Source organism: Urocitellus parryii, chromosome 13 (genome assembly GCF_045843805.1).
Source record: "Urocitellus parryii isolate mUroPar1 chromosome 13, mUroPar1.hap1, whole genome shotgun sequence".
NCBI lineage: Eukaryota > Metazoa > Chordata > Mammalia > Rodentia > Sciuridae > Urocitellus > Urocitellus parryii.
Window position 1 is genome coordinate 70835942 of NC_135543.1, and position 24324 is coordinate 70860265.

Genomic DNA, 24324 nt, shown 5'->3' on the forward strand with positions numbered 1-24324 from the left:
GCTTTACACAGCGCTGTGTCACAAGTGTGGCTTGATGGTGGCTTCTTACCAACACCCGGCACCACCCTGTCCACCGCTGAGACTGAAGCCAGTTAAGGTGACGTAGGCCTGTCATCCCAGCTACTCGGGAGGCTGAGAGGCAGGAGGATCACAAGTCCATTGAAAACTCAGTGAGACTCTGTCTCAGAAAGTAAAAAGGGCTGGGGCGGGGGCTCAGTGGTAGAGCACTGGCTTGGCATGCAGAAGCCCTGGGTCCAATCCCTAGGACCCCAGAGAAGAAAGTCCATGATTTGCCATGGGTCAGCCAATTTCTTCTAGGAATCTACCCCAAAGAAATGAGTTAGACTACACAGGAGTCCAGGGGTCTGCACTGAGCCGCTGCACCGGACCCTAGCTGACCAAAAATGGAGTCACTTGTGCTAAAGCGCCACACCGCCATGGTGTCACCTCACCTTGCAAGGAAACAGAAGAGTGAGGGGTGATAGACAAATCCTCAGACCAGCCAGCTTTAGCTGGAATGGTAAGTTCTTCTGTTCGACTCTTTGCCAAGAAGCAAACTTAGAAAGGACCAATCCCTTTTTGTTCCCTTTTCTGACTTCTTCAGCCCTCTTCTGCCTACGAAGCCAAACTTCTCAGTTCAGCTCATGGGAACACTCATCTACTTAGAATGAGTTGTTATTCAATTCTAGAATCACAAATAAAAGTAAATTAGACATTTATATTGTTTGATATATTTTACCTTTTGACAAATGAAAACTGGCTTCCACCTATGGACAGATGCAAGTTTCCTTGGCAGCTTTATTTATAACAGCCCTAAAATGGAAAAATCCACAAGTCCACCAATGGGTGAAATGGTACAGATTGTGGTATATCCATACAATGGAATACTATTCAGTCATGAGTCTCTAACACGTGTACCACATGGATGAACCTTGAAAATATTTTGCTAAGTTAAAGAAGCCAGATGGAAAATACTGTATCTTCTGTAATTCTATTGATGTGAAACATTGGAAAAGGCAAATCCAAAGAGAGAAAGAGCAGAGTAGACTGCCCTGAGCTGACATGAAGAGTAATTTTTTGGTACCAGGGATTGAACCTGGGGGTGCCTAACTACTGAGACCTTTTTGTATTTTATTTAGAGACAGAGTATTACACTGTTGCTCAAGGACTTGCTAAATTGCTGAGACTTGCTTTGAACTCCAGATCCTCCTGCCTCAGGCTTCTGAACCACTGGGATTATAAGCAGGCACCACTGTGTCCAACACATGAAGAATCTATGTGAGAAGTTGAGAATGCTCTAAAATTAGATTGGGAAGGAGGCTGCACAATAGGTAGGTTTACTTAAAATCAATGAATTGTGCATTTAGAATGAGTGAATTTTACAGAAGTAAATTAGTCATGGCTTAGTCTTTAACACAACCAGTAGAAATTCATGATCCCACGGATCTTAATCCTGTGGGTGACCAGGCGTAGGAAGTGTGAGGTGTTGCCCGTAAGAGAAGCCCAGCTGGAATCATGCACACCCACCCGTCGGGACCCATGGCCCTCTCTCTGCAGGGCTGAACACCTGGCTATTCCCACCTGTAAGCCACTCAGGTACTAGTTAATTTAGAGCCCTGGCTGGGGTCAGTCTTTGTCTTTTTTTATGGGAGAAACTCTGTCTAACAAATTGAGAATGGGTATCAGGGAGCCAAGGATGGGAAATCCAATAAACATTCCAGGCAATTTCCGTGTTAGTGTGTTGGCACCTATAGCCTAACTTGAATTATTTTGCATATCCCAAAGTCATGGTGGCTTTTCTTATCAATATTCTGCGATTCCACGTGCCTGTTAGTTTGGAGAGATAGGATTTCCCCAAAAGAAGTAGCTTCAGTGTGGTTTTCCAGTAAAGGTCACAACATGGTGGTGAGGATGTGGGGAAAGGCACACTCCTACCTTGTTGGTGGGACTGAAAATGGGTGCAACGACTCTGGAGAGCAGTATGGAGATTCCTCAGAAAACTTGGAATGGAGCCACCATTGGACCCAGCTCTCCTACTCCTCGGTTTAAACCCTGTTATGGTTTGGATGGGAGGTGTCTCCCAAAGGCTCATGTGTAAGACAATGTGAGAAGGTTTAGAGGAGAAATGATTGGGTTAGGGTAGCCTTAACCCAGACAGTGACTTAATCACTGATGGGATTCACAGAGTGGTAACTGGAGGCAGGTGGGGTGTGGCTGGATTTTTTGGGCTATGGAGTGTATATTTTGTCTGGAGAGTGGAGTCTGTCTGCTTCTAGGTCATCATGTGAGCTGCTTCTCTCTGCCACACTCTTCCTCCATGATGTCCTGCCTGCCCTGAACCCAGAGAATGGAGCCTGCTGTCTGTGGATTGAGACCTCTGAAACCCTGAGCCTTTCTTCCTCTACAGTTATTCTGGTTGGTTCTTTTAGTTAAAGCAGCCAAAAAGCTAACTAAAACATACCCCAAAGACTTAAAATCAGCCTACTACAGTGATGCAGCCACATCAATATTTATAGCAGCTCAACTCACAATAGCTAAACTATGGAACCAACCTAGATGCCCTTCGACAGAAGAATGGATAAAGAAAATGTAGTATATACACACAACGGAATATCACTCAGCCATAAAGAAGAATGAAATCATGGCCTTTGCCAGTAAATGGATGGAACTGGGGACTCTCATGCTAAGTGAAATGAACCAATCCCCAAGAACCAAAGGCTGAAAGTTTTCTCCGATATGTGGATGCTAATTCACAATGGGTCTGGGGCGGGTAGGGAGGAATAAAAGCACTTGGGATTAGACAAAGGAGACTGAAGGGAAGGGAGGGGGAATGGGCATAGGAAAGACAGTGGAAGGGTCAGACATTACTATCCCATGTGCTTATGTGACACCATGACCATGTCATTCTACATTATGTACAGCCACAAGAGTGAGAAGTCGTACTCCACCTGGGTATGATATATCAAAATGCATTCTACCCTCATGTATAATTAATAAGAACAAATGAAAATAAAAAGAAATAACAAAAGACTCCAACAGGATGAAGAGATAATCAAAATGCAGTTGAAAGAAACGACCAAAAAAATTTTTAAAACTCTTGGAAAGCAAAGCCACATGATGGACAGTGGGATACCAGGAAACGGCCACACAGATGAGGTCACAGGCGTGGAGAGCGTGGGTGACATGGGTACGTCCTTCTAGCACAGGGCTGGCACGTCTGGGCCACAGGAGCCAGAGAGGCAGGCTGACTGCTTCCTTCCACAGTGTGGGCCTCCTTTCCCTTGCAGATGACCGGTTCTCACTGAGAGCCATGCGCTGGCATCATCTGGAGGTGGACCGTGGACCGCAGCAGCAGATGGACAGGCTACAGGCCATCCTGGAGTGGGGTGTTGCTGTTGCCGCCCTGGGGATGCCGTTCCAGTCTTTGGGGATGCTGTTCCAGTCTTTGGGGTTAAAGAAATGCTTCTGGAGTTTCAAAGAAATGCTCCTTTCTGTTGGTCTCTCCCCTGGGTTCTAGAAGATTCCCCAAGGGCCTTCCAATGCCCAAGGGATGGTTTTGTGTGTCTCTCTGCCTCAGGGTGACATTTTCACTAAAACCTCAGACTACGGAAGAGAGTGAATAAAACAACGAGTTGAAAATTCTAACCTGGCCTGACTTCATAAAAGTGTCCCTTCAAGGTGAGTCTTGTGGCCCCAGGACCCTTGGCCAGCAGGTGGTCAGGTGTGGGGACACCTGGCCTGCAGGTGAGGCTTGCTCCAGGGCTGAGGGACCTGGCCCACTCCATCAGGGCAGCGGTGTGTGCTGGCCGACCCCCTGGAGGGGTGTGCATGACGGCTCACACCACTACTCACCAGCAAGTCCACCTCCAGGAACCCTCAAACAGAAACAGGCTTGTCACTGGGCGGTCGAAGACAGCAGCAGGGGGACGTCACACAAACGTCTGGCTGCCAGCGATGGGTTAAAGCAAGTAAGGCCCCCGCCTGCCATGGAGCACTCGGGGCCAGAGTGCCTCCCACTGACATCTGGAGGTACTGGCTTGTCTCTGCCTAGGGAAACGCTGGGCAGATCCCTAAGAAATCAGCAACAGCGACTACTTCAAGGTGGAAGGTGGAGGGAAGGCTAGGGAATGAGCGACAGAGATTCCTGAATGACAGGAATGTATCTGCTATTCACTAAGTGAATGAAAGGAAACTGAAAAAGAAACATCGTACTGTAAAAACACTACTGTCCTAATTTTAAATATGTGGCAATGAGGCTTGTGGCCTGGCTGTCACCAGGTCGGCCAAAATTCAAGGGGATACAGCATTACTCTGATTTCCCAGGCTGACTACCGAGCACCCAGTAATTTTGAATATTTAAGGTCTCTGTGACTTTGGGGAATGATGAGGGGGCTGTAGCTGGACGTGGAGAGATGCCACTTGGGAGTGATACCCTTGACACAGCTCCCTTTTGGAAGTTCACCTCAAAGGGAACAAACATGCACCTGGAACTAATGCCTGGGTTTGTTTCCAACATGATCACAAAACCACTAACGGTCCCCAAGTGGCTACCAACATGAGTATGTGAGTAGATTCACTTGCTGGGGGTGTAGCTCAGTGGTGAGCGCTGGCCTAGCAGGTGTGAGGCCCCGGGTTCCGTCCCTAATACCCACCTCCCCCCAAAAAGAAAGAAAATTTCTTTATAGTGTGGCAACTGTGGATAAGAATAGTGTATTGCATATTTTAAAAAGCCAGAAGGATTTGGGAAGTTATTACCATAAAGAGAAATGATAAATGTTTGAGGAGTTAAATGTTTAACCTGATCTAAACACTCCCCAACATACGTATGTGTGAAACGTCACGTGGTACTCCGTCAATACGTAGGATCATTGTGTGATGTATAAAAGAGTAAAAATAAAATTAAAAAATGAAGTGAGTGGATCTCACCATGAGATCACACCATAGGATTTTCCTGAGTCGGTGGGAAGCTCTTGTGACTACAGGGTAGTCACACACCCTAAGTCAGTACATTAAATTCTGTGCAGTGTGACGACAAGGCTGTCTCAATAATTGCTGTTTATCACAAAATCTCATGGGCGCACAAGGTATACGTGGTGTCCGATGCCTCGATTTAAAACTCAATTACAAGCCGGACATGAGTTGCAAGCCTGTGATCTCGGGAGGCTGAGGCAGGAGGCTTGAGAGTTTAAGCCAGTCTCAGCAATGGAGAGGCATGAAGCCATCCAGTGAGACCTGGTCTCTAAATAAAATATAAAGTAGAGCTGGGGATATTGCTCAGTGGTTGAGTGCCCCTGAGTTCAAGCCCTGATACCCCCCCCAAAAAAAACCCCTCAATTACAAGCAAGTAACTCAACAGCTGTGAAAACTTCCCTCTTTTGTGGGGACAAACCTGTTACATTTACTTGAATCATGCAGCTCAACTCTAGAGTCGATGGCTCTGGCGTGTCCCCACTAAGCCACCGTTGTTCAGTCACATCTAAAGATGTCGCGCACTGTTACATTTGGAGTGAGCAGGAGGAGATGTTCTATTGGCATCCCCCACTCCCCAGGAAAAAAACCTGCCCAGTTCCCACTGCTGTCGCTCTACCGTGCTGTCAGAAGCCGGGAGCACCCGGTTAATGTTTGGGGACAGTCAAGGCTGGCCAAAGTGGCACGGAGCCTTGTTTTCTGGCTTTGCTTGTGGAAAAGCAACGGAAGGGCTGATTCCCATTTTTCAACCTCAGGTCTGCACTGAACAGTCAACCCTCCAGGTGAATCAAGTCAGATCAGAGGAAATGAGAAGTCCCTCCATTTAACCCCAGGTCCCTTCCCTATGTAGGGCCAAGGGAGGGCCTCTGAGGGGATGGTTCTGATTCTTAGCCCAGTCGGATTTATTTCCTTCCATCCTGATCTTAGGACGAACAAGAAGACACGGGATTCACTCATTTGTGTGTGGGTGAGTCTGTGACCTGTATCGTGCTGGACCAGCAGAGCAAGGTCAGGACACGGTTCCCCGACGCGGCTCTGTGACATTTGGGGAAACTGCAGAAGCGGGGGGCCTTCTGACCCCCTCCTGCCCCTCTCCCCTGGAGCAAGCCCTGGAATTCCATGGGCTTCCTCTGGAGCAGGTCCTAGGATCCTCATTCCAGAGCAGAGATGCCCCACCCCGCATCCCTGGGCGGAAGGAGCGTCTTCATCTCTGAAGGCACCGAGAAGAATCTAACAGATAGGCCTCGCGAAGTCCCCCCAGTTCATTACCATTGGGTCCTACCCAGGGACCATTCTGACCCAGCAGGACAGCCCTGCCGATGTCCACTGCATTAATTTTAGCATAAAACACCATCTCTCCCTACTGTCTTGGGTCTTCTTTTCTGAAGGCTTCGGGGTCACATAAAACTCCTACCAAATAAACGGTCTGCTTTCCTCTTGCTGATCTGGGTTTTCTTGCAGAGGCCTCAGGCATAAGCCTTGCTCTGGGGGAGGAAGATCTTATCACAGTAGGAGAAACCTTAAGGTCAAAATGATTCAAGAGGCTGGACACCCTGGCACGAGGGATCTGCACTAAGAGAAGGAGTTTGTTGTTAAAAGTGTTTTTTATTCCCCCTAGTGAGCTCTCGTCCTCACCCAGACTGGTGTACAACCCCTGGGATCCATGCACCTCGCCAGACTGAGTCAATCTGACTGTAGGCTGTGAAGGAGAATGAGGGTGGAATTCACCTTCTGAGATGCGCTCCTTGTCCCCTGAATGTGTCCTGAGGTGCAAGGATCCTCTGCCTCAGGAGTTCTCAGTGTGAGACGGCATCCTAGGCCCCTCATCAGAAATGCACATTTGGGGGCCACCGAGTCCTGCCGGGTCAGAATGGACACAGGGAAGGCAGTGACCACTCTGCCAAAAGATCTGCAGAGCACCAGCTGCAGATTAAGCCTACCCTGAGCAGGCGCCCAGCTCTGCTTCCCCTCTCCCACTCCAACAGACGGGGAGGAGCTCTACGAAAATGTCAAGGTCAAGGGCCCAGCACGGTGGCAGCGTGCTGGCTGCCAGAATCACCTCCACGGTAGGGCCCTGGTTCCATAGCCCCTGCTTGACAGGGAGCCCTGGGGCCACTGGCCTGCAGAGGTGTCTTCTGGCCCAGCTCACTGCACCCAGCTGCACTGCAGATGGAAGAGGGGGCGGAGAGCCCCAGGCTCACCCCCTTCCCCACGGTCCTTCCCATATCCCAGCCCTGTGTGGGGGCCCGGAAAATGTCAGATTCCAGGTCGAAAAACGTCAGGGGCCAGTTCAAAACCAACGACCATCATCATCTTCACATCATCTGCTACTGATTCACACTTGAGCTCTCAACAGAAGCAGCAGGAGGAAAAACCAACTTGAAGGTACTGGAGGCTGGGAAGAGGGGTGGGTGAGCACGTGCTGTAGGCACGTGTTCAAATATCCCACTGAACCTCACCAACGTGCACAATGAACACATGGTGATCGAAAATTAATTTAAAAAGAAATGGAATTGATTTCCATCGGTTCTCTATGCTGCGACTACACGGGCTTTAGCATGGAGTCGCCGGTCCTAGGTGAACCTCCCAAATCCACAGAAAGGGCCCAGAGAATCACCCCACGTTTCCTCCATTCTGCAGGCACCTCACACAGCCCTCTCCTTCCAGCCTGGAAGAGCGCAGCCGAAGGTTCTGTTTCACTTTATTGGATACACCACGGTGTGGGATTTACAGACAGAGCAACGATGATGCCGGAGAGAGACAGCGTGCCTGCTGGCCTTTGGTTCTCGGGGTTCTGAAATGAATGGACCTCGCTTCCACATAGTACAACAAGCATCCCAAAGTGGATCATGTAAACAGTTAAATTACTAAGTCATGATTCAAGCTCAAAATACTTCCATGAAAACGGCATACAAAAAAAAAAAAACATATAAATTACATTTAAGGTCTGTACATGATTCTTAAAAAAAAAAAAAAAAAACAATACTGCGTTCTGTACAATATTGCTTCCTTTTGAACATTCTAAACCCAAGAAATATTTTCCCTTGAATTCCAGCAGAGTGGGCAAAATACACATGCAATATAATTAAAGCCATTTCACAAAAATACAGGATTGTGTGGGGTTCTATAAAGGCACATTTTGCTTGAACATCGGGGGCTCCCATTTCAGCAGCCCCTGTTTCTTGGGACCCTGGGAGGTGGCAGTGTGCTGTCCTGCTCATCTCTGGCTGGGAGGCAGCAGGGAGAAAGGGCGCTCCCTCCATCCTTGAACCAGCAGGCTGGCGGGTGAGAATCTCAGAGCCCGAGGTACACCTGCCACCCCTTCACAGGCCTGTCCTCCCCACATTTCTAAGACGTGATCCACATTCCATACGGAGTGAAGACCTTGCTGTGTTTCTGCAGGGACTGCGCAGCTCACTGGTGATGGAGCACCAGGATGAGTGCAGGCAGAACAGGGCTCACTGTGTGTCCTGCTCCTGAAGAGGTCACACTACTGGGGCCCCTGCCCAGCTCAGGCACAGGTGTGGCCTCCAGACAAACAGGAGGACCCAGAGGCAGCTCTGAGCGCAGAGAATGGACAAGACAGGTGCAGGATTTTCGGTCACTGAGTCTGCAAACCAGCCCTCCCGTGCCCGGGCCCTGGTGATCACTGTGGTCTGTGATCTCTCAAAGGGGGTCGGAGTCCCTGTGGGGTCACAGTGGGGTCTCATCTCCTGGTGCCTGGGCCCTGTGTGCCCCTCAGGCTTCCAGCTGAACTTGTGCTTCGTCCATCTGCAGAGCGTCATTGTCCCCGAGGAGCTCCGTCTCTGGGACAGAGCCATCTTCTTCCTCCTCTGCCTCCTGCACGGGGCTCTGGACCACGTCTTCCGGGACGTTCTGAGCCTCCTCGGTGCCCTCCGAGAGCAGAGCGGCCCTGTCTGCCACGGAGGTGTTGGAGGGGGCCGTAGTGACGTAGCCTGTGCTGGTGGAGCCGCTGCCACTGTGGTGTGAGCTGGGCTTGGGGACCATCTGAGGGGGCACCTGCTGTGGAGCCATTTGCATAGGGATCTGGACCGGGTAGAAGTTGGGCAGGTACGCCCCATAGGCGGGCACTGGCTGGTAGCCGTTGACGGGGATGTAGAGCTGGGGCGGGGGCACCATGGGTCTGATCTGGCCCTTCATGGGGATGAACTGGGGCTGGGGGAAGGGCTGGGCCTTCTGCTTGGGGCCCAGGTAGCGGGCGTTGCTCACATTGCTCACGGGGCTGGTGCTCAGGGAGCTGGTCTGCGTGGTGTTGCTGGCCCCCGAGGTCTGCGCCGAGCTGTTGTAGTTGGACAGGTTGCCCCAGGCCCGCAGCCGGCTGTGGATGTCCTTGAAGCGCGGTCGCCGGCTGGGGAACTCGTTCCAGCACTCGATCATGAGGGCATAGACCCAGGCAGGGCAGTCGTCCGGGCAGGGCAGCACCTGCCGGTTGCGGATCATCTCCACCACGTCCTGGTTGGAGTAGCCACAGTAGGGCTGCAGGCCGTAGCTGAAGACCTCCCACAGGACCACGCCGTAGGACCAGATGTCCGAGTCGATGGAGAACTTGCCGTACATGATCGCCTCGGGGGACATCCAACGGATGGGCAGCGGCGAGTTCCCCGTCAGCTTGTAGTAGTCGGCAGAGTACACCTCGCGGAAGAGGCCCAGGTCCGAGATCTTCACGTTCAGCTTGTCGTACACCAGCACGTTGCGGGTGGCCAGGTCCTTGTGCACCACGTGGTGGCCCGACAGATACTCCATCCCGGCGGCGACCTGCGCCACGACGTGCACGAAGTCGGGGGGCTCCAGGGCCGACTTCACCGTGCGGTCGTCATCGGTGCTGCCCACGTCCGAGTGGGGCGAGCGCATGACCAGGAACTCGTGGAGGTCGCCGTGCGAGCAGTAGCTGAAGATCATGCTGAGGGGCTGGTCCTTGGTCACCAGGCCCAGCAGGCAGACGACGTTGGGGTGCTGCAGCCGAGCCCGCAGCAGGGCCTCGTGCCTGAACTCCTCCCGGAGCGGGCCCTCGGCTTTGTCCTTCAGCGTCTTGATGGCCACCACCTGGGTCTGCTCCCCCTGGGTGGGCCCAAACAGATGGCCTTTGTAGACCTTGCCAAACCGGTCCTCCCCCAGCTCCTCCATGAACCTCACCGAGGACAGGCTAATCTCCTTGAGTTTGGCCTGTCAAAAAAGAAAAGCCCCCAATCAAACTTTTTTGGCCATGGCCAACGTCAGAGGAGGAGCAGGGAGAGCGGGAGGGGTCAGAAGCATCCCTTGTGCCACCGTCACCTTGCAGAGGACCCCCTGGTCCTAACTGTCCTGCACGTGGCCACCCACAATGTGCTCTGATGCAGGCTGTCCCAGTCCTCCCACGGCCCCAACCCGTCTGCCTATCAGAATGTGACATGTGACCAAGGTGCTGCTGCAGACCTCCCTCCACCCCCACGTGTGTGTGCACACGTGTGTGTCTGCACGGACTCACACTCAGACACATGTCCCGCAACCGCGCCTGAGCACCAGCTCTCCCACAGCCGCCCTGGACTCTCCCCGTGGGCTGCCTCCACATCCCTCCTGTGTGTGGCCACACCACAGCAAGATCCTCCTCGGCTCCAGCCCCCGGCCGATCCTCAGCACCTCCCTGGCTGAAGAGGTGGGTGAGCCCACTCTCCCTGAGCACCTCGGAGGGCCCTTCCAAGTTGGGGGGACAGCGCTCCCCAGAGCTTGAGACGAAGGTGAACCCCCGCAGGAAGGCGGGCAGGGCGGGCACCTGCTTGGCACCTGCTGCATTTCAGAATTTCCCACCTGCCTCCCTTTCATTTAAGAACATTCAGGGCGGGGACCGTCTCTCAGAGGTGGCTGGTCCCTCCTGCCCCCATGAAAAGACTGGTGTTCTCTGCCTCCCCCAGAACCAATGCAGCAAGACCAACCGGAATGGAAACTGGGTCCCAGGCCCTTAAAAATGCCACCGGCAGCCTCAAATTGTGGAACTGTTTTTTTTTTTTTTTTCCTTTTTCTTAGGTCACCCTGTAGACAGAGTTGAGGCTCCTGAGCAGCCAAGACTGTTTGCTGGGCCACACAAGGGGCCCTGGTCTAGTTGTGGGGGAGAAGCTGTGCACTTCATATTGAGTGAATTCCAAATATGCCTGCCATTCATTTTCTAAAGTCACACACACACACACACACACACACACACACACCGATGTATTTTAGAGAAAAAAAATAGCAAGATAAAATTGTGTGCTGTGTACGGAGGAAATGAAGAAACCGGGGTCTCCCAGGTGACCCACCCTGGAGGACACAGCCTCAAAAAGCTGCCTTGTTAGAAGACAGAAGCAAAGACCTGTTTGTGCTGGTTGATGAGCGGCATCTCCACGTCCTGGCTCGGCGAGGCCATCAGCTGCCGGCGCTGAGGGGTGGACGTGGATGCTTTCTGTTTATTGCGGCACATGCAGACCAGGAAGAAGAGGCAGGCGATGACCAAGGGGATGGCGATGCTGGGCACCAAGATGTACAGAATGCCCATCTTGCTGCTGTGTCGGGGACCTGCGAGTGAGAAAGAGGCTTTGGTGACTCCTGAGAAAACATCCCCCTTTCAGTTCAGTTCTCCACCAACCGCCCAGGCAAAGCACGTGGACGATCCAATAAATCACACAGAGGAGCAAAGCTGTACACCACACCTTAAAAAATATACGTGGCTCATCCTACTGTGGAGACCACCACAGACCACCCCCACAGGGAAGCAAACACTTCTTTCCTGGTGCTTTGGACACCGTGGGAACAGGTATTGGGCAGGATCACATTTGTCACCAAGGTCTCCTCCCCTCCTGATTTGGGTGAGATTTAGGAAAGACATCTGATGTCCTTGACCATGGTGGGTCAAACTTGGCTCAAACGTGGGACTAGAAACGACCTTTTCCTCCTTCAGTATTTTGATTTTTTGAACATTTTTGTATCATGTTAACATTGCCTTTTAGAATACTACTTAAAATGCATTTGATTTAAAAGACCAAGGGAAATCCAGGAATTTGCCCAATACAATATGCAAAAAGGGTAAAGGAATTCTTGAAAAACAGGGGGTACCAACAGTAGGAAGCTTTCAACGACCTTCTGCTTTTCTTTCCCGGTGAAAAGCAGCGCTTTGTCTCCCCCTACAGGGTTTATGGGAAGTGGCAGCGGGGCCCACAGGAGCCAGGCTGCAAGACCACTGGAAGCAGGGGATGGGTCCTGGGGGCTGGGTGTCCTGGGGTTGCTGGCCCAGCCCTCCAGCCCAGCACCTCCTCTGGCCCTTCAAGGCTACTGCATTTAAGAGCCTGTGGCCTGACTGAAGAAGGCTGAGCCCTTCCCTGTATGTGATGAAAGGTGGGCTCTCTCGAGGTACTTCCCTCTATCCCCAGGGAACTATGTGGTCCTATGTTTACCCCTTGGCTTGGTAAATGACTACCCCACACTTGAACAGCTCTATGACCAGGGGCAATGAGCTCCCCATTGGAAGAAAACAAAAAATTTCTGGTCAACATGATCTATGAAAAAATTGATTGGGTCTCAAAATGAGTAGTCTCGTGCTCTCTTAGGAAAAGTCACCATGTCCCAAACCTAGTCTCATCTGTGCCCTCCAAATAAGACAAAAATCAAATAAAGTGAAAGTCAAAACTCTCTTCTGTCCCCACCCAGCAATTTCCCCCACCCCTAAAGTGTCCAGGAGGCAGATGTTGCCGAAGCCTCAGGGCCCATGAACATTAGATTCCAGTTTGTTTTCCATTATTAGGATGAGGAGTGCAAGCTGTCCCTCATGCCAAAATCAGGAGCAAGAACTCTGTCATTGCAATTACATGATCATCTGCCTTGTGAAGATCTTTTAAAAATTACCAACACAACACCTGCTTATTGGGGAAAAAGTGGACTGCAGAAATGTGGCATTAAAAAGTAAATATTCCTAGTAGCCCTGTTCATGTTGATGCTATTAAAAGCTATCATATTGTTAATAGGTTAATACTCCATTTATTATGTATATTTTAATTTCAACCACGTGATACCACTGACATTTAACTATTCTGATATCCAGGAACAGTAGTTTCATATGGTGTTTTACATGAGACCAGACTTCATTTTAAATTGAATTATGTCACCTGTATTTTCCTGCTCCTGGTTTTGGAACAGAATCAAATATTTTGGACAGGTCCGTGGGTTCTTTTATAGCTGTGTACTACTCCCCAATATGGATGCACTTCCACTATCCCATGCAACCTCCTTCTGATAAATTAGTCTATTTTGCATTTAGCTCTCGGGAGTGTTTCTGCAAGAAATATCCTTGCATTTCTGCCTTGTAAATGCAGCTACCTCTGCAACATAAGATTCCAGTAATTGCCAGATCAAACAATGTGCCTATTTTTCTTAATGGGCACTAATAACGTCCTTCCTTGCAGGAAATAGATTTAAAGGGCTGTATCAGGGTTGAGCTCCTGGTATGTTCATTCTAACAGTTTATTCCTACTATGAACACACATTCCTGAAGAGGCGTCTGAGCTGCTCAGCAAAAGCCATGATAAATCTGGAGCCACCGAATCACAGCTTCAAAACCGTGATGGATAAATACTCACAGGTACTCGCTCCTCGGTAGGGTGGGAGTACCTGGGCTTCACAGGAGGGGGTGTCCAGGCACAGGGGAGCCTTAGCTGCTCCACAGATTGACCTGTCCTTCTGCAAGATCCCACAGTCTCCCACCAACCCACCAACTCCGGATCCCAGCTGAGTTCAGTTACTCCACTACCAAAATGTGCACCATTGAAACTCAGAGACAATGACCGCGGAAGTTCCACCATTGACTACACAATCTTTTCCTATTTTTTATGTAGCAGAGATGCTCAGAGGGAACGTTAAGAGACCATGGATTCTATTTTCTCCTTATTCTACCAGTTCTGTGCGTGAAAGCTCAGAAGCAGGGGAAAAGCCCAAAAGATGGGAGTGGGGGACCGGGGGTGGGGGGCAGCATCTTTCTTTATATTGTGTGATAATGTCCGTGGAGGGACAGCGATGCCAGCTGAATTCCAGGACTGGATCCAGGTAAAGGGATGGAGGAAGGGTCCAGAATGCAAACAGTAGCTGCCACTGTGAGCTGAACTTATGGGCCACTTGCACGACATTCTCCAGACTTCTCCCATTTTAAGACACCCCATAAGGATCTGATTTGATGTCACAACCAGCATCAGTTTAGTTTAAAACAATCACAATGGTGAAGATGGGGCTCTGTGGTCCCCTCTGTCCGGAGGCAAGACAGAACATTCTCATCACAGGTGAACTCAACAGTCAACATTTTAAAAAAAGAGAGAGAGAATACATACTACACGAGGGTACGTCACACAGTTCCATGCGTACGTTTTTATTCTGCGTAAAGCACCAGGGGCCTTCCATCTGGCCTCCGGGGTTGCGGCAGTAGGCATGCCCCCCTCCGAGCTCGGGGAAGTCTGCGCTGGACAGGTGGTGGCTGTGGGGGTGCTGCAGGGCCCAGGGCTGGCACTGGTGCCCCGACTTGGTGGTGCTGGCTGTCCCTCTGTAGTCTGAGCCCGAGCCGTTGTAGCACTGATGATCTGAGAGAGGCAGACGCATTAGGAGGCGCGAACACCCGGGGAACTGGCCCACCCTGGGGGTACAGGGTTCACCTCCTTCAACTATTTATTTCAGGAAGGAACAAACCCACTTGGCCGGCATGAGCCCAAATGGGAATTTCCAAAAGACCAAAGGATTTTACATATCGTCCAAGAAAAGCAGCATTAAAAATAAGGACTCAATAAAGTCTTAAGCCCATAAATGAAATTGAGGGCACCTTAGGGACATATGTGAAGGAAAGCTGTCAGAAGTTACTCCGCGGCCCCGAAACCACCTTTGGAAATGTCAACACCCACCTCATTCACACTCATACTAAAAGCAGAATTGAACTGTACAAATCCCAGCGGCTCTGGAGGCTGAGGCAGGAGGATCGCAAGTTCAAAGCCAGCCTCAGCCACGGTGAGGTGCTAAACAACTTAACGAGACCCTGTCTCTAAATAAAATACAAAGTCGTGCTTGAGTGCTCCCAGGTTCAACCCCTGGTACAAAAAAAAAAAAAAAAAAAAAAACTATACAAGCAGCGAGGACAAATCCTAGGCCTGGCCCTGCAACCTGGAGACCACCTCCACCACCCAGGGAGAAGCCAGGCTCGGCCACGGTGAGAACAGTGTCTATGGAGGAGCCAGAGCTAAGGATGTGCGTTTGTTGAACATTTACCCAGTGTTTATCTCATGCCCTCTTCTAAGATTTAATTATTAACTCGCCTAATCTTCATTCCAGCCGCACAAGGTCAGAGCTATTGCCCTCATGGAATATGAGGAAACAGGAGTCTAAGCAACTCCCTCAGGTCACACTGGAAGCCCCGTGGCCAGGAGTTATGAGGGACATGCTGGACCCTGAGGCCAGGCCCTACCTGCCTTGGCAAGGCACCCCGTGCACTTCTGGAAACCCCAGGAGAGGGGGTCTCACCTCTCACGGGGACAACCCTGACGTTCTCGGGGACGTCGGCAGAACTCCCTGTCCCGTGCCTTCTTCCCTGACTGGCCTTGCCGCCTGCCAGGGCCTACTACATACCCGGAGAACACAGGCTGCTCTGCTGCCAGGAAAGGGAGTGGGGAGCAGGGCTTTGTCCTCTACAGACCCCGAGGGGCCACACACACCCAGCCCCAGGTTCAGAAGAATCAAGTGCCCCACTCCGCAGCTGAGGTCCTGTACTGCAGGGGAAGGTGGCTGGGAAGGTGGGAGACCGTCCCTATTCCCTTTTGTAGTGACACAGAGCTTCTGGGTCCTTCTGAGCCCCCACCATGCATCATCTCCACGTCTCCAACTTGTGTGAGGCTGAGAAACCTTCAGGTTTCCGGGCACTGGGCTTCAGAGGTCCGGAGAGAGGGCTGGAGCCCACCTTTTCCCCAAGATGCTGTGGACCATCACAGAAGCTGGGAGGCTGGGCCTCTCCTCAACCTCCCTGCAGGTTTCCATGGCAGAAACCTGGGTCACTCCCCATCTGGAGACAGGAAATCCCAAGCTCCAGGGAGTAAAGGGACTTAGCTCCAGTCCCCCAAGATGGACAGCATTCAAGCAGGGTGTGGATCTGGGTCTGAATGACTTCAAATCCCCAGCTCTTTACCACCAGGTGGCTGCCCTGTGGGATGGGGGACTGGACAGAGAGGCTCTGGATGCTGTGCCCTGCTTCAGCAAGGCAGATGGGGCCCCTGGGCAACAGGCCAGCTCAGAGCCCCCATCTCACGCCCACACACCGCCCCTCTCTGCTCCCGGGGTGGGGCACTCACAGCGGCCCAGCCTCTCCGCCGGGATGCCGATGCGCATGCAGTTGGCTGCGTCCGGGCTCTCGGGCAGGGGCAGGGCCTCGCACTTGGGCAGCTGCAGCCGCATGAGGATGAGCGGGTTGGAGCGCGCGATCGTGTACTCCTGGCGGCACAGGTCGCTCTCCAGGACCTCGCACTCGTCGCGGCACAGCTCCCGCGGCTTGGGTGCCCTGGAGCGGGCGTCGCACAGCGGGAACACGAAGTGGCAGAAGGACGGAATGGCGAACTGCGAGCACTGGTCTGACAGGTGCGTGGAGGTCCCGATCATGGTGAAGGCCGCTGCGGAGAGCGAGGCCCGAGTGAGCGACGGTGGGGGGCTGCACCCCAACCCCCCCCCTGAGCCCGTGTTCTGCACCTGGACACCCTGCCTGCACCCAGCTCCCTGACCTTCGTCCCCAGGTGGCCACTGCGGAGACGCGAGGCCAAGGCCCGAGTGAGCGACGGTGGGGGGCTGCACCCCCACCCCCTCTGAGCCCGCGTTCTGCACCTGGACACCTGCCTGCACCCAGCTCCCTGACCTTCGTCCCCAGGTGGCCGCTGCGGAGACGCGAGGCCCGAGTGAGCGACGGTGAGGGGGCTGCACCCCCAACCCCCCCTGAGCCCGTTTTCTGCACCTGGACACCTGCCTGCACACAGCTCCCTAACCTTCGTCCCTAGGTGGCCCCTGCCATCTGTCCCTCTTCCCCAGGCACCAATCCCTCCAACCCCAGGTGAGAGAAGGAAGGGAATAAATGGGGCCTGGGTGGCTGGGCTTGTGTCCCCACCCTGCTTTCACCTAGGAAAGATTGGTCTATATAAATGACCTGGACAGCTGAAGACAGCGCCCTTTGCCTTCACACCGTGTGGAGACTGTGCCCTCCAACACCGGGAGAGAACTGAGAAGACGGAAGTTAGTCTCTGGGGCCCCCCAGCTCCAGGACTTTTACCTGAAGTGCCATCTGTAGCCAGCAGGTGGCGTTGCTGCCACCCACTTATTCTTGGAAGACCCCCCCGCCCCCCCCAGGGCACCAGCAGCCTGTTCAGGACCTTTGTCAACCTGTGATTGAGGCCTCTCAGTCCTTCTGAGCCCATTCAGTCAAGTGATTGGCTGAGACCCCACTCGGTGGGGTGAAAATGCTCACAGAGCCTATACAAGGGGCCAGGAGGAGGCTGGCAGAGAACGTGATTCCCTATAACCCATTTTAGTTCTGTGACATAACTCAGTGTCCACAGTCCTAGTGCCCCGTATCTGCACAGCTTGGGGACCAGAAGTATTTTGGTTTGGGGATGTTTTCAGATTCTGGAGTATTTGCATACACACAAAGAGACGTCCAGAGGAAACCCAATTTTAAACATAAAATTCACCCACATACACATAGCCTGAAAGCAATTCTGCAAAATATTTTTAATAATTTTGTGCACAAAACAGTTTGTGTGCCCTGAATCATCAAAAGTTAGGTTTGGAATTTTCCACTTGTGTCATGTGGGTGCTCAGAAAGTTTCAGGTGTTGGAGTATTTTGGATTTTGGATTTTTGGATCAGGGATGCTCAGGTTGACAGATAAGAGGTGGTGGGACCTCTAAGAGATGGGGCTTAGTCCAAGGTAGTTCTCTTAGGATTCTGCTTAGATCTCTCTTGTCATAAAAGAACAAGCCTGGGCCCCCTGGGCTGTTCTGGCTTCCTGTTATATATGTGCTCTCATCATGTGATGAAGCCAAGGGGAACTCATCAGAGCTGGAATCATGCACTTTAGACTTTCAGCCTCTGAATCCGTGAGCTACACAGACCTCTTTCCTTTATAGTACCCAGCCAGCGAGAAAAAAGAGAGATTCACTCTCTGAGCCATGAACAATAAAATGTACAAGTGGCAGCTGCCTGCAGAAGGATGACCTTCAAGGGCTTCATGTCTCATGAGAAACGTCTGGGGCTCCTACCTGTGATTCGGTTTTCAATCTCCCCCTGCATCTGGAGAGAGTCCACATAAATGGTCCGGTTCCCAATAAAACGTGCACAGGCGATTCCCCGGTAAGGCTGGCAGAATCCGTCCTCCTGGTAGTCATCCCTGGTGAAAGCACACAAGGTCCGTAAGCGCAGCAGGAGATATCAAACATTCCCAATGATTTGATTTTTAAATCCAGCATCTTACAATCCAAGAATTTTGCCCTTTAGTATTTACCCAGAGCTGAAAACTTAGAAGTCCACACAAAAACTCACATGAATATTTACAGCAGCTTTGTTCAAAATTGCTAAAACTTGGAGAAAACTAAGATGCACTTCAGGAGGTAACTGGACAAACAGAAATGGATGCACCCAGACAGTGGAATAGTATTCAGCGCTAACATGAAATGAGCTATTGAGCCACACGAAGGGAGGAAATTGAAATGCACATTACTGGTGAAAGGAACCAATCTGGAAAGGCTACATACTGTGTGATCCCCACTATATGACACCCTGGAGATGCAGAAGTCTGAAATCAGTAAAAAGACCACTGGTCGCCAGAGGTAAAGTGGGGGGACGGGCAAAGGCATGCAGAAGACTTTTAGGGCAGAGAAACTATTGCCAATTATCGTGGTCATCACGGGGGTCAAAATCCATAGAAGGTAAAACACAAAGAGTGACCCTGAATGTAGAGCAGAGTCCAGTTCACAATGATGTATCAACTGTAATTAATAGGGGAGACTGTGGGGAGGGTGAGGGGAGAGAACAGGAAACTCTCTGACTTTCTGTTCAGCATTTCTGTCCACCTGAAAGAGCTCTCAAATTAATCTCTTAATTAAGAACAAAACCCAAACACCGTGGCATTGTTAAAGGAGTGTGGGACGCAGGAGTGCTCCTTAATGGTGAGACGCGGCTGGGCAGGTGGTTCTGCATAAACACATAAATGCACCTCTGGATAGATCTTCCAAACAAAAGTGAAACAAAGAAACTATAGAACTCAATAATACAATCAATAACTTAAACTTAACTGACATATATCATCCTTCAATGAGCAAATAAATTTTCTTCTCATCAGCACCTGGATCCTTCTCTAAAATAGACCAGGTATTATGCCACAAAGCAACTCTTAGCAAATACAAAAGAGTAGAGATACTACCCTGCATTGTATCAGACCACAGTGGAATGAAATCAGAAATCAGTGATAAAATACAAAAAAAAAGCAACTCTAACACCTGGAGACTAAATAATATGCTATGAAATAAACAATAAATTGCAAAAGGTATCCAGGAAGAGATTAAAATATTCTTGGAGGTAAATGAGAACACTGATATAACATTGAAATCTCGAGAATGCGAACCATTCAGAGTGGCTCCCACACTCTAGGACACTATGAAGGCAGTTCTAAGAGGAAAGTTCATTGCATGGAGTTCACTCTTTCAAAGAAGAAAAAGTCAATAAATAAATGATTTAACATTACATCTCAAACCCTAGAAAAAGAAGAACAAATCAACCCCAAAACAGTCGAAGACAGGAAACAATTAAAATCAGAGCTGAAATCAATGAAATCGAAACAAAGAAAATTTGAAAAAATTGACAAAACAAAAAGTTGGTTCTTTGAAAAAATAAATTAAATTGATCAGGGTTATACATAAGGACTTATAAGAGGAAAGGAGGGGTAAGACAAGATAATACAAATCGAAGAAATGATGTACAGTAGAAGGGGTAGAGAGAGAAAAGGGGAGGGGAGGGGAGGGGAGGGGAGGGGGGATAGTAGAGAATAGGACAGACAGCAGAATACATCAGACACTAGAAAGGCAATTTGTCAATCAATGGAAGGGTAACTGATGTGATTCAGCAATCTGTATATGGGGTATAATTGGGAGTTCATAACCCACTTGAATCAAATTGTGAAATATGATGTATTAAGAACTATGTAATGTTTTGAACGACCAACAATAAAAAAAATAAAATAAAATAAATTAAATTGATAAACCATTAGCCATGCTAATGAAGAGAAGGAGAACGAAAACTCAAATCACTAACATCCATGATAAAAAAAGGAAATAACATGATGGACACTACAGAAATACATAAGACACTTGGAAATTACTTGGAAAATTTGTACTCCAGTAAAATAGAAAATACCAAAGACATCAACGAATTTCTAGAGGCATATGATATACTAAATCAGAATGACATACACAATTTAAACAGATCCATTTCAAGCAAGGAAACAGAGGATACCATCGGAAGCCTACCAACCAAGAAAAGCCCAGGACTAGATGGACACACAGCTGAGTTCTACAAGACCTTTAAAGAATGACTAACACCAATACTCCTCAAATTATCTCATGAAATAGAAAAAGAGGGAGCACTTCCAAACACATTCTATGAAACCAATATCACCCTGATTCCAAAACCAGACAAAGACACATCAAAAAAAAAAAAAAAGAAAGAAAGAAAACTTCAGACCAATATCTACAATGAATATAGATGCAAAAAATTTCAATAAAATTCTGGCAAATCGAATACAAAAACATATCTGAAATATAGTCACCATCCCAGAGATGGGAGGTAGGTTAAACATAGGAAATCAATAGATGTAATTCATCACATCAATAGACTCAAAGATAAAAATCCTAGGATCATCTTAATAGATGCAGAGAAAGAATTTTACAAAATACAGCACCCCTTCATGTTCAAAATACTAGAAAAACTATGGATATCAGGAACACATCTCAACACTGTAAAAGCTATCCATGTTAAGCCCCAGGCCAACATCATTCTAAAAGGAGAAAAATTGAAAGCATTCCCTTTAAAAAAATGGGAACAGGACAGGGATGCCCTCTTTCAACGCTTCTATTTAACAGAGTTCTTGAAACTCTAGCCAGAACAATTAGACAAACAAAAGAAATTAAAGGGATACAGATAGGGAAAGAAGAACTCAAATCATCACTATGTGCTGACAATATGATTCCATAACTAGAAGAACTAAAAAATTCCCCCAGAAATCTTATAGAATAAATGAATTCAGCAAAATAGCAGGATATAAAATTAACACCCATAAATCAAAGACATTTCTGTTCATCATTGACAAATTCTCAGAAAAGAGAAACTAGGAAAATCACCTCATTTACAATAGCCTCAAAAAAAAAAAAACTTGGGAATCAATGAAAGACCTCTACAATGAAAACCATAGAATGCTAAAGAAAGAAATTATAGAAGATCTTAGAAGATGGGAAGATCTACCTTGTTCTTGGATAGGCAGAATTAATATTGTCAAAATGACCCTACTACCAAAAGCACTGTACATTGATTCAGTGCAATCCCAATCAAAATCCCAATAACATTTCTCATAGAAATAGAAAAAGTAACCATGAAATCCATCTGGAAAAATAAGAGATGCAGAATAGCCAAAGCAGTCCTTAGCAAGAAGAGCTTGGAAGCAGGTGGCATCATTATACCAGGTCTTTCCAGTGCCTCACACCTGCCAGGCAAGCACCCTACCACTGAGCCACAACCCCAGCCCCATCTGCCCAACATTTCTACGTTGGTACTGAGCACCACAATAAGAAAAATGTGACAGGTCAGTAAGTAGGTAGGTTGATGATAGGTATTTAGATAGACTTAGGTGATAGATAAATGGCATATAGTTTAGAAAGGAAGATATAAATCTGTCTTTAGTCATAGACAATATCATCATTTACTCAGACTTTTCCAAGGGATATATTTAAAAATAAGTACACCTAATATGGATTTTGCAAGGCCACAGGATAAGTTCAATCTACAAGAAGCGATAGCATATTTATGAGAGCAAGAATTTTCAAATACAATTTATATACCCTTGTACCTATATATTTATATATATAAATTTCATTTGCAAACTGATATTTTAATGTTACTGCAGGTCATATGTATATACACACACATGCATTATGTATATAATATACACAAAGAACTTGCAATAACATTAAAAGCTACCTGAAATAGTGGTCAAATCCACAGAGAGGGAAATAGAATGGTGTTTACCGAGGGCTGGGACGATAGAAGAATAGGGAGTTAGTGCTTAATGGGGACAGAGTTTCAGCTCGGGAGGATAAAGTACTGGAGTTAGATGGATGTGACAGCAGAATGAACCGATCATACCTAATGGCACTGCACTCTACATTGGAAAATGGTACAAATACTTAGCAGTGGATTTAACGAAAGATAACCAAGACTTCCACACTTGAAACTTCAGATCATCGCATAAAGAAAAGGAAACCTGAACACATGGAAACACCTTCAGAGACTGGAACCTCGAGATGTTAAGGTGACAGTTCTCCCCACAGTGCCATACCACCCCAATAAAATGCTAGTAAGATCTCTTTTTTATTTTTTATTTTTATGTGGTGCTGAGAATCGAACCCAGTGCTAGTAAGATTTTTTCATAAATTATTTTTAATTTCACAGGGAAGTAAAACTATATAATGAGAAAGGAGTTGCCCCCAAATGAGTAAAATTAACTTCACTGGTAAAGAACACACCGACACCACACACCCCCAGATGTTATATCCTGGAAGGATAAAGCCACAAAAGGCCAAGGAATGATTCCGGGTTACAAGACGCTAAACCAGCATGGTTAATGTCCTATGCTAGGGAGGAAATCTGAAGAATATTAGGGGGATAATTGGAGAAAGTAGAATATGAAGGGAATATATTCTGAACTTGAAATGTTGAGTTATAAGGCAACACACACTCAAGTATTAGGGGCAACTTTTATTCACTAGGGGATTCAAGGAGAGTTACATTTTCCAAAAAACAGAACCTATCATGACAAGGTAGCACTGAGAAAGAAAATGAGTCTGGCTTCTCTCTTGCTTCAACCTCTGTTGGAACTGAATTGAACTTGATAAAGCGGATGGCCTGATGATTTTAACATCAAACGTGGAGTGCCGGTCTTTTGCCTGGGTCCACTTACCAGCCATGAGGCAGTTTGGTTTCACTTTTAATCACTGGTACGACAGTGGGAAGTTTCAACTGTTGTTGATAGTGCTACTTTTCTGTAATTAAAGATGAAGTTTGAATTCTGCTTATGACAGACAGTTTCCCCCAAAATAGCAAGGGAAGGAGCTGGAGGTAGAAGATGTCCAAGTTCTGTTTAAATGCTCTGGGTACGAGCAAGGCCTTTGAACCATGCCCAGGGAGACGCTCATTATGTGGTTCCATCCAGGAGCCTGGAGATGGGGAGATAAGTTGGAGTTGGACATGGAGATTCCAGGGCCATGAGTCGTTAAGTAGAGAGGGTGGAAGACTTGGAATTGCTGGATGTTTACTAAGAACAAGAGGGATCGGGGCATGGCCCCACAGAAGGTGATTCCCAGAGGCCAAGAATCAGGATGACTTTTAATTGTTCAAAAGGACAACAGGCATTCTAGAAGCAGCATGGTATGCATGCACACACTTGTGGGTCACGGGGTGGGTCCAGGACAACACCGGGAAGGCAGGGGCTGTGATGTCCAGGTTTCAGAGAGCATCCCCCAACCCTGCCCCCTCAGCAGGCAGTACATGTGGACGGGCCCATCCCAGTGACAATGAGCCACTTTCAATTTAGAAGAGCAGAAACAGAACAGAATAAACATCTGAAATGCCACATATGTAGCCTGGTGTTAATTCCCTGGACATTGCCCAAATCTCCACCCGAGTAAGTCATAATAACCCTGTTCTTTGAGCCTGCATCAGTGGGGAAACCACCCTTTCTTAAAGCTTTGATTCTCCATATACACACCCTCCACACCCCCAGATGAACACAGATGGAAGGTAAATTCCTTACCTCCCAGGACACCCAGCCTCACCTCTCCCCACTCACACATGCTGAAGCTAGACTCATGGCCAGCACCCACATGTGGGGGCCTGTGAGGGCGGTGGCGGGCAGGGACAGGGCAGTGTTCCTCTCTGAGAACCAACAGCACTGCGTCCTGTGCTGCCATTCTGTGCACAGGGGTAAACCCGACTCTGTTATTAGTCATGGACTCAACTCTCCAGTTCCACGGACAGGACACACCACTTGACCAAGGATGAAAGAAGG

General features: G+C 48.8%; 1 protein-coding gene across 1 annotated transcript in view; it reads right to left on the reverse strand.

Annotated features, from left to right (window-relative positions):
- Nucleotides 1–8567: 8567 nt before the first annotated feature.
- Nucleotides 8568–24324, reverse strand: part of Ror2 (receptor tyrosine kinase like orphan receptor 2) — a 71854-nt gene continuing 56097 nt past the window's right edge. Inside the window, exons 6-10 of the mRNA XM_077792218.1 lie at nt 18254–18381; nt 16305–16619; nt 14310–14555; nt 11312–11514; nt 8568–10152 (exon numbers count right to left, since the gene is read on the reverse strand). Coding sequence (XP_077648344.1) covers nt 8707–10152; nt 11312–11514; nt 14310–14555; nt 16305–16619; nt 18254–18381 — 2338 coding nt within the window. The 3' untranslated portion in view covers nt 8568–8706. The remainder of the gene's footprint in view (nt 10153–11311; nt 11515–14309; nt 14556–16304; nt 16620–18253; nt 18382–24324) is intronic.